This window comes from Notechis scutatus, chromosome 4 (assembly GCF_049901735.1).
Source record: "Notechis scutatus isolate UNSWTSFEM ecotype Mainland chromosome 4, rNotScu1.2, whole genome shotgun sequence".
NCBI lineage: Eukaryota > Metazoa > Chordata > Lepidosauria > Squamata > Elapidae > Notechis > Notechis scutatus.
Window position 1 is genome coordinate 136,984,743 of NC_142012.1, and position 16,991 is coordinate 137,001,733.

The 16,991-nt window shown below is 34.6% G+C and overlaps 1 protein-coding gene across 3 annotated transcripts in view; it reads left to right on the forward strand.

Annotated features, from left to right (window-relative positions):
- NYAP2 (neuronal tyrosine-phosphorylated phosphoinositide-3-kinase adaptor 2) overlaps window positions 1–16,991 on the forward strand; it is a 138,104-nt gene that overhangs the window by 83,062 nt on the left and 38,051 nt on the right. For all 3 annotated transcript variants that reach the window (XM_026668020.2, XM_087965042.1, XM_087965043.1), the window contains one exon: window positions 10,697–11,794. In XM_026668020.2, coding sequence (XP_026523805.1) covers window positions 10,697–11,794 — 1,098 coding nt within the window. The remainder of the gene's footprint in view (window positions 1–10,696; window positions 11,795–16,991) is intronic.

Below are 16,991 nucleotides of genomic sequence, written 5' to 3' on the forward strand. Positions count from 1 at the left end.
CTGAGCATTATGGATCATTATTCTAGATATGGGTTTTGCTATTTAATGAAAAGCAAAACTGAAACATATCAACATTTTTTCAATTGGCTTAGGTTTGCTGAAAGAAAGTCTAAACGTCAACTGATAACCCTGGTGACAGATAATGGCACGGAATTTATTAATAACAAATTTCAGAACAGACTTAAGGTAGCTGGAATAGAGCATAAGAAGTCTGCTCCATACAGGCCAGAACATAACGCTTTTTATTGAAAGAAGAGGCCAAACACTACAGGCAATGGTTAGAACAATGTTAAATGATTCTGGGTTACCTGATTCTTTGTGGGGAGGCTACAATGTGTGCTAATAACATATTGAACAACGTTGTTAATACAACAACAGGTGAAATACCATTCACCAGATGGCATGGCAGGAAACCTGATCTAAGTTACCTGCACACATTTGGTGCACCAGCATGGGTGCATATTCCTGCACAACTCAGAAAAAAAGGGCAACATAGAGCTAAAGATTTTTCTTCGTTGGTTATCAGGCAAACCATAGGGCATATAGATTTTGGGAGAAAGGCACATCTAAAGTGTTATGTAGTGCTAGTGCCCAATTTCTAGAACATGAAGGATGGGAGAAATTAGAACAGGATGCCAATAAAGATGTAATTATTGAATCCTATAGAAATCCCATTAGTTATCCCTGTAACTTTAAAAATAAAGTAAAGAGACAAATACAGGAAGAAATAGTGCCCATAAAAAGAAACAGATTCAATAGCTGAACAGGATGAGGAAGATGAACAGGTAGTAGTTCAACAAAGTCCTCCTGTAAGCCCTGTAATTCCCAGAAGAACTACACGTATATCTAGATCGCCTGATAGGTACCAGGCTAACACAGTGTGCCAGATTAATCAAGTTCCTAATTCTGTTGAAGAAATTAAAAAGTATCCTAATAAGGAAAAGAAAGATGGTATGCAGCAATGAATAAGGAACTGAATTCATTAAGTGATATGAAGGTGTATGAAAATGCCAAATTACCTGTAGGAAAGAAATCCATTGGCTGCAAATGGATATTTAAGGTAAAAACAGATAAAGATGGTAATTTAATCCATAAGGCAAGGTTAGTAGCCCAAGGTTTTAGGCAGAATGCTAATGACTATGATGAGGTGTTTGCACCTAGTCTTAAGGCAGCAACCTTGAGGGCAGTTTTAGTGTGGGCAGCTAGTAAAAACTATATAGTTAACCATCTAGATGTGGAAACTGCTTACTTGCACGCCCCATTAAAACATATTATTTATATGAAAAAACCTGTTGGTATTAAAGTGAAAATAAGTATAATAATGATTGTTGGTTGTTAAAGAAAAGCCTCTATGGTCTTAAACAATCAGGCTATGAATGGAACCAGTATATTGTAAAGGAACTTAACAATATAGGATTTAAAGCTGGTTTAGCGATCCATGTCTGTTTAAAAGGGAGACAAATGGGAAAGTATCATTATTATTACTATTCACAGATGATATTGCTTTGATAACTGAAACTAATGATGAAGCAAATAAAATAATAGCATCATTAGGAAAGAGAATAAAGATCAAGCAATTAGGGGAGATAAAGAAGTATCTCGGTTTGAATATAAAGAAAACACGAAAAGGTTATAAGATATCTCAGGAAGATAAGATAAGCAAATTACTAAAAGATTACAAGATGGAGCTTTGTAAGCCAGCTAAGACTCCAATGAGTCAGGAGTTTAGCAACACTGATGTACAAAGCCCTGAGTTTGATAAGGTGATTTATCAATCTTTAATTGGTAGTTTGAGTTATATTAGTAATTGGTCTAGACCAGATATATCGTACTGTGTGAATCAGTTGGCTAGATTCAATTCTGCACCATGTGAAAGACACTGGAATGCAGCTAAGAGGATATTAAGATATCTTAAAAGACAATGAATTATTCATTGTATTTAGAACCAAGGGTGATTTAATTCTGAGTGCTTATGCAGATGCTAGCTTTGCATCAGAAAGAGACACTAGAAAGTCGACTTCAGGAACAGCCATAATGCTGGGTAAGACATTAATAGGCTGGAAGTCAATAAGACAACAGCATATAAGTTTGTCTACTATGGAGGCAGAATTCTCCTGTTTATCATTGTTATGTACAGAATTAATAATGTATAAACAAATGTTAATTGATATAGGTATAACTGTAGATTATCCTATAATTATACATGAAGATAATCAGGCAGCAATTCAAATGGCCACAAATATTGGAGTAAAAACAAGAAGCAAGCATACAGATCTAAGATACCTAAACGTGAGACAATCTGTAAGAAGTAAGATGATTCAGCTAGAGTACTGTATGTCGGAGGACAATTTAGCTGATAATTTTACTAAAGCCCAAGGTGCCAGTAAGCACCAGGAGAGTTGTGAAAAATATGGGATAAGATTGTAAGGTATTATATATTTATTTCACCCAAAAGGGGAGTATGTTAGGTATAACATTGATACCAAATATGGTTTGGGTGAATAAATATATAAAACTTAGATATCATGGTTTAAGTGCTTATCACTTTAAGCACAATGCAGCAGGCAATTAGCCGATTAAGGGTGCGGTTAGAAGTTACAATATAAGGAAGCATTAGAAGCTGGAAAGCTTTCTGGCTGTAACTGTCTCTGACTGTAACTGTGTGCTGCTGCGACTAACTGTGATTACTGACTGTGAGTGCCTGTGACTGAACTGTTATTGTTTGCTACTGTTTGCTGAATATCCAGCGTTTGTTTCTCTGGAGAGTGAAACCGGAGGAGGAGAAGATATCTTTATCGGCTGATAAAGATATTACAAGGACTCTTAACTTGGACTATACTAGTGAGTCTTACTGGATGGAAATACTGTGAATGACTTAATGGACTGAATGACAATGCTTAAACTCTAACTGGATTAAAAACTATTTAAACTACAAACAGTGTTTGTGTTCAGTGTGTGTATACTCTGGGGCCCTTCCGCTCTCCTTTGGTTTCCTGGCTTGACTACTGCTGCAATACTCTGCTAGGGGTTAATTCCCAAACCCTAACAGGGACAATGAATAGTGATCAAGTAGTTGGGGACATCATATTGACAATAACAAAGGTATATGTTATCAATACCATTTTCCCACACTTGTAATGTATGGCTATTAAAGCTGGACCACTGGACATGTTGAATGAAATAAAAATGAAGTTTTGAATTGTGGTGCTGGAGAAAATTGAGCATTAATAATGAACCTAAAATTTGAATACCAGGTATGAATCATTGAATCAATTCCAGGTATGAATCATTGAAAAAGACAATGTTAATTGGAAGAATCAAAAGCAATAAAAAAAAACATAGTATAAAAGCTAATAAATATTATTACTGATGTCAGAAGCATGGATATACTGTATGCTCAAAAAAAAAAACAATCACTGGCAAAGTATTCCACTGAAGTTTTGTTCATCTAGTCAACTAAAAGTTGGGAGCTGCCAAACTCTGGAATGTTTATTTTATTTTAAATTTAATCTATGATATCATCCCATAACATTTTTCTCTTTTCTCTTTGATTCTTTGTCTTAAATCCATACTTACTTTCTACTTATGCAGAAGGAACTCAAGAATGTCACCTTTGGAGGGAAGTATCAGTCTTACTTTTTGTTACATCACAAGTCCTATTGTAATCCACACATATATATTCTTGGCAACTAGTGAGTGACTAGACTATTGATATGTTGGAGAAGAAGCAACACCAAGTAAAGCAATGAAACCATTTTACTTTCACCATTAGATATGGGAGAGTACTTGCAGAATTTTCTTATTTCCAAGGAATGTCGTGGGGATAGATTTTTCATTGTCAAAACAGTTAATAATTCAGTTCACTATAAACACAATACTGATTTAATACAAAATATCAGTCAGTCTAAATCTCTTAGTTTATTGGAATGGAACTGCATCTACCCCTTTGTGTCTCTAGTAGGCAAAATAGTAAAGCTTACCTGACTTTCAATCCTGGATGTTATCATGAGAAACTCTTATAAATGTTTCTTTTGCCTCACCATAACCCACATGTTCAGGATCATATGATTAGCAATTTACCTTAATAGAATTCAAAGATCAGCTAGAGTTCATATTCTACATATCTCTCTCTGTCTTAGACACACACACACACAGAGACACACACACAGAGAGAGACACACACACCACAGGCAGAATTATTGTTTTTAACAATTTTAGGAATTCTTTTCTCTCTCCAGGAGTATGAAAATAGTAGTTCTTCCTTCCTATCTATTTACTAATACCTTTCTATGTTAAAATGAATACCACTCAGGACAATGTAAAAAAAGAAGAAGAAGAAGGAATCCAATATTGTATTAAATAAATACAATAAATCTAAACAACTCTAAATGCAGCATTCAATTAAGAGAAGGCTAAAGTAAGTTTCATATAATCTAAACATATCAGAGGGAGAATATGTTTCATTTCAAAACCCTGTTGGGAGCTGCTTTTCAGGCATGGTTATGATGCTTCTACATCTGGGCATCAAAACTCTGGAATGGCAGTAGAAGATAAAGAAAACAGTAACCTTGCCTTTCATGATTGTTACCAGTATTTTATTGGGATTTTAAGGAAAACAAAGAATGAAGGTATTCGGGTTAAGAGTAGGTGTTAATTGTCCCTTGTACTGTGTGCTGTTCTCCTTCCTGAGTTGAACTGCACAGCAGATTACCTCTGTAGTGTTCCAAAAACTGGTAAATAGCAGCTGAGGCAGAATAGAAAATGGCAAACCTGTTATTTTTCTTTTAATTGTCCTTTTCCCTTATACACTACAATCATGAAAAGAAATAGCAGAATGTAATTTCATATTTCCACTCACCCAATAAGGAGGGGAAAAAGGGACCCTGATTACTGATGACAGATAAGTATAATATCTACATTAAACTACAGAAGCCACATTTCTGTTTGAAAACTGTGCTGTTCCTTTGAAAAATGCCTTCTAGTTAAATTTACTTACAGCTAGCTCAGCTGGAGCAACCCTGGAGCTCTTCAACCCTGAACCCCTGGATGCTGAAACAGAGTTTGTAATGTTTGCTAGGATTAAAAAAAATGTACTTATTTTTCTGGCTCTTTGGGTTGCCCTGTTTAATCACATAGCAGCAGTTCTGAGTTCAAGAAAATTGTATTCCAGGAAAAACTTCAAAACATCTGGGCTCAGTATTTTCTTTTCTAATACCTATCCAAACTTTTTCAACTCAGCTTGCTGACACTCTCACTAGCAGTCATCTCAGAAATATTTCTCCCACTCTTGAAACCCCAAATCATGTCTTGTAATGAACAAACTTAACTGACTTTCTTGATCTTGGTATCAAAGTCTGAATAATTTATTATTTAAAAATAATCATAGAGATATACATTTCACAACAAGATTACATATATAAATTAGAACAATAGTTCTAATAGTTCTAACTCAGAAATCAGTGTCCCAATTAGATTTGGTGGGGGGGGGTGTAGCCTACTCCTTTAAAGCATAGCCAGGCAACTCTTAAAAGAGAAGTACATTTTAAACCCCAACACAAGCACACAATTCAACAACCTTGTTGTCTTGTAAAAGTCCATTTCTTCTTTTCATTTTTGAGTTACTTTCTCTTGCATCTTCCTGATAATGTCAACCCAAATATAAGTGTGCTACTCATTGGTTATTCCACTTATGATCTACTCCTCCCCCATGGATCACACACTGTGGTGTGCTCTTCACTTTCTTGGCTTCAGTCATCTCTCCAGATAGTATTGGGTTCATTTCCTTCACGGACAGAATTTTTTCAAGCTGCAAGCAGACATGCCAGCAGGGCATAAAGCCGGGAAAAGCCTTTGTACAGTCTCCAGTTACCTCTTACACATGAGTCACTTTCCTGACACGCCAAGAAGAATGTTTTGTCTCTCATTTCCCTTTTGTAATTTTAAATTAATTAGAGCTAGAATGATTGGCCTCCTGTCAGATTTGTCTAAGAGTATCATGGCTGTTATCCTGACTTGGAATTAGCTCTTGTTCTTCCCTTTTCATTTCCATTTTTTAAAAATAAACATTATATTGTATTTGCTATTCTGTTTGGTCTTATTGTATACCTCCTAGAGTTTGGAGATGAGTGGTGCCTAAATTTTAAAAGTTACATTAATTAAATTAAATTATCTGACTCCTTTATTTTCCTATCTCACCTTAAAACTTTGTCTTATTTTTATTTCCTCAGGTGATATCCATATTTGCTTAATGATTACCATTAAAAAGGTTGTAAAATCAGGTGTGATCACATGGTGATTGCTTAGTGACTGCCATGACTTACAACCATATTCTGGGCTTGATTGTGGTCATACATTGAGGATATTGATAGTTTCAAAACAGCCAAGTTATTTATGTGCTTCTTTTGGCACACCTCTATATGCCTGTACCAGTTTCATTCATTTCAGCAGTGCGACCACAACTTGTGAAATAGAACACACTTTACCTTTGCATAAAATTTTCTGAATAAACTTGGACCCAAGTTATATATTAACTTTCAAACATAGGTATGTGGGGCCTTTTTTTAATTTAAAAGTAGGCATGTGTACCTTTTTACTTGGATTGGGATCTAGTATTATAGCAGTAAACTCTTCTGCTTTACCTTCACTGCAGTTGCAGTTCATATTCCCCACATCCCTAACCTTTCTATACACACTGAACAATGTACATAGTAAAACCATTTTTAAAAAAAGGAAAGATGTGAAAAATTCTATCTTGATTAAAGATGAGGAGGACAAAGGTTGAATGCTATCATTCTTTAAGCTAGAATCCCAGTTCTAGTATGGATGGAATGGTATTTCATAATCTAAAACACATTTTTTTCAGGACTATCTGAAAACTATACATCTATTTTTTTGTGTTCTTATAAGCTCCTGCTTGGTGTTCTGTCAGTTTATTTTTCAATTGCCTCCATTTTTTCCAAGCACCAGGAGTTTTGTATTTTATTGCAAAATGCAATATTGAAGCTTTAGTTTCATTATTAGGGTTTCCAGATAACAGTCTGGCTTTACTTCATTTAATATTAAATTATACAAAATGTACAATTAAAAATATTGCAAAAAAATAATATGAACTCAGTACTGTTTTTATATAGCTGGGAGAAGGGAGCATTTATTTCAGATATATTGTTCATACATGAATGTAGAAAATATGTACTTAAGGTAGTACAAAGCATGCAAAATGGTGTTTTGCAAACATGTTAATGCAGGGGTGGCTATTGACTTATTTATCTTTATTCTTCACTCAACATATTTTTGCTGTAATTTGGCAGGTTTTTATATCTAAGAAAAAGAAAAAAGAAAAACATAGAAAGTTTGACTTATCATTAAACATGGCTATTGACTAGGGTGGGTTATTTGTGGGAGTTTATGTGCTAGCATGGAAAGAATATTGTCCTTGACTGAAATGTCAAAGTATTAACACAACATTCTATGTTTTTCTCAGTCAAAGAGATTGCCAACTCTCCATTTCATTGCCAATAGACACTAAACATCCTACAAAGAGAAACATACAGAGTGTCTATATACACACTTGAACCATCCATGCTAAAAGTTTTCAGAAATGTGCAGAAACATTACTTACTTGTCAACATTTCATACTTTTTACCATGATTGCTGTGTGCAGAATTGCTGTAGTCCTATGTTTATTTGTTTGTTTCATTTATATACTGCTGTATATAAGCTATACAGTTTAAACATGCAACAATGTATGAAGAGCTTACCATGGTGATGAAAATCAAATATTAAAGCAAGAATAATAAATAATGCGGAAATAGCAAAAAGAGAACATCAATTCTTCAATTGTCCAATTCCTTTCAGAATAGTTCCAATTTATCTGTTTCTAGAATACTGCTCACAATATTGCTATTGGGTTGGGGTGCAAGTGAGAAACATTACCAGATGGATTCTTCATTCTTCATTTTAAAAAAATGGAGAACTGAATATTTTGTTAGAGTTACTTTCTTGGGGCAAAAGATCATAGTACCTCCAGTTTGGTTTGGGTTTGAGATGTAAAGGTCTGTATCACCAACATACTGATAATATTGTTGTGTCCCAGTTCAACTTAAGAGTGCAGAAATGCACAGATTTTTTTTTGCAGATGAACAGCCCCTGTGAATATCTTATTGGGGTACCCCAACTAATTTAAGAACATTTTATTGCACATCCCAAGTTTACCAGCCTTATCCCTCAAATCAGATCCTTCCTCCAGGCACATTTCTGTTAGAATCAACTCAAGGAATACTGAATTTTGGAACCAAACACCATACATATTTGTTCATGAAGAATTATTCCAAGACAAGCCAAACAATTTTTGATATCTCAACTAATATCATCCCCAAGAGGAAAAGGAAGGAGTCCTTGAAAAAATAGGAATCAGAAGGCAAGTTTATCCCTGAAGATTATGTACCTTCTTCCTCTCCCTTTTTAGGATATCTTGTCCTTTTAAAGCTCCTTTTTGGGGCAATGCCCCACTTTCCCTTCTCATTAGCTTGTGACCACATTTTTCCAAATAAGAGATGCTTCCTTGTCCTTCTTTTTGCTTTCCCTCTGTTCTTCCTAATATTACTGTTCCTATAGTGATTAAATAACAGCAAAATAACACCACAGATCTTTAAAAATAAATTATAAAATATTTATATCCCAGACTACCTAGAAAAGGAGGCATTTTTTTTTTTCATTTAATTAAAGGTCTTCATATATTCATTCACAAAAGGAATATGAGTCTTGTAACTTGTAATGAAAGAAGATGTGTATTTTATTCAGTTATCTTTTAAATTAAGCATAGGGATACAATCAACTAACCTTTATGCTACTGATTGTATTGCATATTCTGTGTGTGGCATAAAATGACATTGTACACCAGGTGAGAAAATGGCAGGCACTACCACAGTGCATTTCAAACCATTCTATCTTCAACATGCTATATATAAAGCATTTAACATAATGCTTAAATGGCAAGCTGAGGGGAGTTAATGAAAGGAAGGACCTTTTCAAAGAATGGAGAGGCACAGATTTGGATAGACCTGAAGGTCATTTCATACAATCTTTCTTAGAAGGAGGCTGACATCTAAAGAAAGCTTAGTTATTAAGCCATGCTGTTTGTTGCATGGTATAGAAAACTCCATGAACTGGAAATGGGTTTCAGACAGCAGTCAAGTTTTCTTTCTTTCTTTCTTTCTTTCTTTCTTTCTTTCTTTCTTTCTTTCTTTCTTTCTTTCTTTCTTTCTTTCTTTCTTTCTTTCTTTCTTTCTTTCTTTCTTCCTTCCTTCCTTCCTTCCTTCCTTCCTTCCTTCCTTTCTTTCTTTCTTTCTTTCTTTCTTTCTTTCTTTCTTTCTTTCTTTAAAACATTTATGTAGCCATCCATCTTAAATCAAATTCTGCATCAAGATTGCTTTAATTTCCATTTCATGAAATCCAAACCTGTGGGAGTTGAATGCATACTAATTATCTGATTAGTTTGGGCATAAAATAAGTCATGGCTGAGTCCAGTAGTTGAACATCACCATACTTTAGACTCACTTAAGAAAGTCATCTGTCTTTTCCATATACTTTGCACAGGAAAAAAAAATGATGTTCTACATGTCTATGGAGATTTTCAGTTATCCGGGTCATGGTTGTTTCAAAGGTGCTTTTGAAAAGGCAACTGGACTATGTTTTTCTTTGAGGAAGAAGATGTTTTGCTGTATCCAAGAAGCTTCATCAGTTCTAAGTTCTAACTCTCATCAAACAGTACTGATGAAGCTTCTTGGATGAGAAGCAAAACACCTTCTTCCTCAAGGAAAAAAACATAGTCTAGTTACCTCATGGTAACAAAAGACCAATTCCTGCTACAAAATCTTGATTCTGAATTACCCTTTCCATTTCAAATTTATGCTGATTTTGCAGAAATTTGTCACATGTGTCTAATGTAAAAACAATGGCATGCCCTATTAATCTCAAGTTCTGCCCTAAAGCTGACCATAATTGAACAATCCTTTTGGTTAACCATCTGTGGGTATAATAAAATGTATTTAAATACTAACTTAGCCCATCAATGTGGGTTATGAGTGGAAATGATTTGGAAATATTTGAAAATAACATTAGATCATACTAAAGATAAAATTATATTCATTTCTGAAAAATAATCTATTTAGGCATATGTTTATGATGTTCCCTGTGCCTTATTGAGAAAACAATGGAATTATTCAAATAACAAGATAGCACATAAGTTTTTATGTTCTCCAGTTATTAACATGAAGTTTAAATCATTACATGGAGAGGTTGGGGGTGAGTAGGATGCTACTTGGGGAAAAATGTATGAGTCAGAATTGATCTTAAGTGCATTTACTCTTTCCATTGCTTATTCAGTGTAGAATAGAATACTGGACTAGATGGATGCATGGATGATATCATATGAGTATTTTTATGTTCATAAAGTATGAACTGACAATATCATTTTTTACCAAATGTTGCCACATCTAAGCAATCAGTGAACTTGGTTTAGTTATTTCCACTATGTTTCATTATATATATTTCAGCATACAAGATAGTTCTAGAGAACTTACATAAAGGCTCAATCATCAAAACAACATAGGCATTTTCCAGCAAGTATTTTGAAAATACACAATGTTTTCATTCATTTTCTGTGTATTGATTGATGTGTATCATTTTTGCCTTATAGTATCCACCAAGCCAAGGCCTCACAGTGATGAATACACAAAGAAGGTTCCTCCCCCAAAGCCAAAGCGGAATCCAAACACTCAGCTAAGTGCATCTTTTGATGAAACTTATATCAAAAAGCATGGCTCCATAAAGTCTGTGCTAAATAGAGATGCTTCTTTGACCCAAGTCAGCAGTCCTGTTCCAGATACAGAGGAAGAAGAGCCAGTTTATATTGAAATGGTTGGAAATATATTAAGAGACTTCAAAAAAGATGAGGAAGATCAAAACGAGGCAGTATATGAAGAAATGAAATATCCCATCTTTGAGGATGGAGGCCAAGATTCAAAGTGTCCATGTGAGTTTGACCATCACAGCTGTTCCTCTCAGTGTGCTACTCCCACAGTGCCTGACCTTGATTTTACCAAGTCCTCAGTGCCATCCACTCCCAAAGGTGTGATTTGTGATATTCCACCACCATTTCCAAATTTGCTTTCTCATAGACCACCACTCTTGGTATTCCCACCTGCACCAGTGCAATGTTCCCCAAATTCTGATGAATCTCCTTTAACACCACTGGAAGTCACAAAGCTTCCCGTATTAGAAAATGTGTGTTATATTAAACCGCAAACTGGAGCTTCTCCATCCTCACTGCCACCTCATACTCCAAGTCATCAAAAACTAGACAAAGACCAGACAGCTTCCCATGGAACTAGTACTCCAGGACACTCCTCTTCACCTCCTCATCCTTCTACCCTATACAGAACACAGTCTCCCCATGGCTATTCCAAAAGCCATTCAGCATCTCCCTCTCCTGTGAGTATGGGTCGGTCACTTACTCCTTTAAGTCTCAAAAGACCTCCTCCTTATGATTCTGTACATTCAGGAAGTCTCTCAAGAAGTTCTCCATCAGTGCCTCACTCTACTGCCAGAAACATATTGCAAGAAGGAGGGAAAATAGTAAATGCCTCTGTCAATACCTACGGGTCATCATCACAGAGTACTTCACGTTCTAGAACACCAACTAGTCCTCTGGAGGAATTAACCAGCCTTTTTACCTCAGGACGAAGCTTACTGAGGAAATCTTCTAGTGGAAGAAAGTCTAAAGAGCCTGCAGAAAGTAAGTGTTACTTATTATTGTTTTCCAATATTTTTTTTGTGAAATGTCCAGCAGTGAAACTTGTATCAACATCCTCTTCTAACATGAACTGGATTTATAATAGATCAAAAGTGAAGTTTCATAGATTTAAAATATTCATGATATGCTATATACACATTTGCAAACTAAGTTTAAGAGTATTAGGCAAAAAATGTTGTTTACAGTAAATGTTCACAAGGCAATGCATATGTATTCTCTTTTCATTTTTAAAAAAATATTATATATAATAAACCAGAATGGACATAAATTGTGATATAAATTAAAACTGTCAGAAATTCAGATTTTTTTTTTCACCCTTAATGCAGGTATTCCCCTACTGAATTTCAGTAGCAATGAAATAATTTGGCTCATGTTAAAATGAAAAAGTTTCATTTATTTCATATATTATCACATGGCAAATATTTGAAAAAAATCATCTATTTCAAGAGTTTTTTCTGAATTCATAAACATGATTTCTGAACATTAATATATTATTTACAAACAACTGTAGATCGGTTTTGACTACAGAATACACATAATCTATGGTACAAATTATGGCCACCATCAATGGGAATCCCATAAACACACGTCCACACATAAAATCCAAGTACAAAGAGGACCTGGAAAAGAATGAGAAACAAATAAAATATTTTGAAGACATTAAAAAATATTTCTAAATCAATTTTTTAAAGACACACACACACACACACACACACACACACACACACACAATTCTTCTAATAGTGACAGGGATTTTGAAAGCAAAGGGTGAGTGGAAATTATCTATGCAAGTGATCTTGATCAGAACCTGGCTCCTGTGGATTTACACTGTCATCCAAAGCAAATCAGAGAAAGCATCAGGATCCTACACATTTAATCAATCATGAAGCTTAACTTATAAGCAGAGGGGTGGGGTGTTTTTTTTTTTTTTTGAAGGATTGCCAGATCTGTTTTGAAATATTAAGCAGGTACTGAGTTACCATTACTGAACTTCTGTCTTTCCTTGTTTTTTTCTTGCATTTTTAAAATGCTTAAATATAATTTTAAACGTTGACTTTAATGAAACCATGAAAAGAAACCATTGCATCTTAAGATGCTGTTTAGCAAGTAAATAAATAAATACATTTAAGGACTGCCATCCTTAAAATGACTTGAGGCTTAATTGCTACTTTAGATTTGGAGGTCTTTGTCCTCAAAATCAGATTAGATTGGGCAAGGGGCAGAATTAATTTGAAAGAAAGCAGAAATACACAAAGAACACAGCAAACATAAAAAGCACCTCAGTCTTTCATATTATATTGTTTCTGATTATCTGCTCCATGTCAGAGAGAGTTCTGGTACAGATTGTTGGAAAAATGAATAAAATACAGATAGGAATTGAACACTAAATCTTTAATAGTATTACAAAGTAAGTATGTCTGATATACTATTCCTTGGAGATCCTATAAAACCATTTATGAATGACTTTGAGCTATCTTGAAGGCAATAGAGCTGAGACATATTTTTGAGAGTTTATTTTCTATTTCTGTAGTTTAAAAAGCAACCAGAAATAAAGTATGTCTTTTGGACAGAAAAAAATAGCACAGAAAACATGCTGAGCCCAATAAACTGTGCATTCTGGTGTTATTTGTAAAATGGTAGCCAAATTTTAAATGATTTATATGTTATAAGGCCACATCTTTCTCTTTTATAAATTTCTCACTCCTGTTCACTATTCCATATGGGGTAGTTTGGTGACCTAGCTTAGTACTTTCATTTGAATGCCTCAAGGCAAGGTTTATTACATCCCACCAACTACTGATTTTCTTTTTAAGTTGGTGATGCAGAAATTGAAACATGTAACTTTGGTATATAAAATATAAATATTTTACTTAGTTATAGGTTAATTCCATCATTTAATCTTCCTATCAGAAAATCAAACTGCATCAGTTTTGGTTGATGTTCAGACTCTAGAAAGAGTACAGAGAAGAGCAACAAAGATGATTAGGGGACTAGACGCTAAAACATATGAAGAATGGTTGCAGCTACTGGATATGTTTAGTTTAATGAAAAGACAGAGAAGTGGTGACATGATAGCAGTGTTCCAAAGCGGAACAAAAAGCAATAGATGGCATCTAATCAAGGAGAGAACCAACCTAGAAGTAAGAAGAAATTTCCTAACAGTTAGAACAATTAATTCATGAAATGGCTTGCTTTCAGAAGTTGTGGGTGCTCTGACACTGGAGGTTTTTAAGAAGAGATTGGACAACCATTCCATACAGGGTTTCTTGCCTGAGCAAGGGATTGGACTAGAAGAACTCCAGGGTCCCTTCTAACTCTATTATTATGTTAAGATCCATTCAACCCAGTCAACCATGAGATGGGCAAGAATGCTGGAATAGTGCTGTGGGAATTAGTGATTTTATATTGAAGTGTACGAGAAGAAAGAGACAAAGTGAAAGAATGAGTCACTGAAAAATATTTCACTGCAAAATATTTTATCTTTGTACAGTACCTTGGCAGCTTGCAGTCCATCATGTAAAAAAAGTCACACTTCATTTGTGTGTGTGTGTGTGTGTGTGTGTGTGTGTATTTTGAGATTAAAATACACAATTATTAGTAGAAAATAACACCAGATTTATGATTTTGTGGGATGCAATCAACTAACTTCTGATGTTGATTTTGGTCATTTTTAGTGGATAGGAGTAGCTATATATATGAATGAAATTAATCATTAGCCCTTAGGTTCTCTCATATTTCTTTCGCCATGAGGAAATGCTCTCTTTTTAACAGTTTCTTGCCATTTATTTGTTTGTTAAATTTATTTGCCATCTATCTTGCCATGAGAGAAGGCTTACAACAATAAAAAAGAAGAAATGAAAAGAATGTAGACAGGACAGAAGTTAGATAATTCTGACAATGTTGTAAAAAATATCACATACATACTACCAAAGGTATGGGTCTAATTCTACATAACTATTTGAAATGCTTTCTACTTTACACTATAAATTTTTATGTAGTGAAGATGCAGCTTCAGATAATACTTGAAAAAAACCCTAATTTTGTTTCATTGCATTGGGCTGAAAAAGTTTGATTAAAAGCTCACCCAAATAATTCTGATATAGCAGGGAACTGAACCAAAGAGAACCCAATCTAAGTCTATGTTGTTGGCCACACTATTACACTAGCTATCAGTTAGTACAGCATTTTTCCTTAAATATGTGTGCATCTCTGTGTTATTGAATTGCAAATTTGATTTGCAGCTGCTATGTAGATCTTTGCCAATTTGCTAATGAATTCAAAAGTTCCTCAACATTATAATCAAACTGCATTATATATGAAAGAGCTGTTCTTGTTATTCCATTACAATGGTCATTTATAATGTATTGTAGATATAAGAAAATGGAAATCCAACTTAAGAACACTTGAGTTCTTTGAGGAGGGACTGTATGCTACTTGATGTAAATAATGGTAGACTGATAAGACGGAGTTAGTAGCAGCCACAGCTGGTTTAGTCTATAAATAGAGAAGAGATGGGATGGCACATGGCAGGGAATAGGAAGTGAGAAAATATAAGAATCTACTCAAAAATTGAGTGCCACATATGAAATATCTAGGTGGCAGGAAAGCACAGTAGGTAACAGCTGGAGATTTGTTTTGCCCTCCATCTTGCTTGCTTGCTTGCCTGGCCTTTGAAACAGAAATGGCAAATTTTCATTCTAATATTTAATTAATACTCATAGCAAATATGCTAGATCCCTACCCAGAAATCCAAATGATTATATTTGCGTTGCTTTTGAAGAAAATCTGGGATATACTACATAAAGGAACAAATAAAAGCAATAGTGTTGTTGATGTCTATTATTACTTGCCTAACCAAGGAGAAAATGGTACAATGCAGACCTTATAAAGAAATGAAATTGTAACAGTAAAAGTCTTTACCCTGACATCTGTTTTGGAAAAATGATCTGCATAGATTATCCCTCCAGGAAATTCCTGACTCTCCTTGCTGACAACTTTCTCCTTCAAAAGGTAGAAGACACAAGAGAATCAGCTATGCTTGAGTATATTTGCTACAATGGGCATATTTGATACAATCAATGGCTCAAACTTAGTTGAGGGAGTGGAAATAAAAGGAACAATAAGGCAAAGTGACTATAATATAAAGAGTTCATCTTTTAAGGGAATCTAAAACTGATCATCAAGCAACAAAAAGTGGTGTGTTTTTTTCTTAGAGCAATAAGAAAGATCCCACAGCTGGACAAGTTATTTGGAAAATGAGTTTAAAAGCCTGTTGAAATCCTTAAAAGGGTTTCCAGAAATACCATTGCTAACAATATCATTCTTTTAAAGAAAATCACAAAGAAGTCAGGATAGCTGGAGAAAAGGCTTAGTGATGATCTGAGAACAACTACAAATACATAACTGTATAAGTAACAGAAAGACAGACTTGCAAATAGGACCCATACAAAATCATGATATTGACCCAGAAGCAGATATGTTGCCATTCTAGAAGCCATCATCTAAGAAATTTGCTGATGTGTCATTTAATAAATGCTTGTATGAATTCATTCCCAAGACAATGCTGAGGAACCATTCAGTTAATAGCTTGGGGTGGTGGTGTTATTTACAGTTTATAAGGCTAAAGAATTGGTCAGCTCAGTAGGATGAAGCTTCAAACAGGCTGAAGCAGCATAGCTTAGAAGTACATCTAGTTAAAACACTGGCCTACATATAACCTCACATAAAATAGTGCTTTCTGCTAAAATGAGTGTTGATATATTTGGATTCATCACAGACAGCAGGGAAAGATGAATGAATAATACAAGCGTTGTTATTTGATACATTGTGGATTATTTAGAGAAGACTAGCTGAGAATTGTCCTCATTTAGAGATGCTTCAATTGTACCTTGTTTGCTTACTAAAAGCTGGTCTGCAGTTTATAACAATAACGTATCAGTTAACAATTTCTTGGAAACCTTGTGCCGGATCAATCAGGTAGAGTATATTCATTTGAATAATAGGAATTTTAGATAAAGCATTCCCGCTGCTCTGATGTATCTGCCTGCTGTTATTGTGCAGTTAAGTCAAAATTAACTTAAATTCACTAAGAGACATTTTGCAAAAAAAAAAAAAAGTCTGATATTTTAATTTTTCCATTTTACTTAGGTGGGTGGGAAATAAGCCTGTTTTGCAGAAT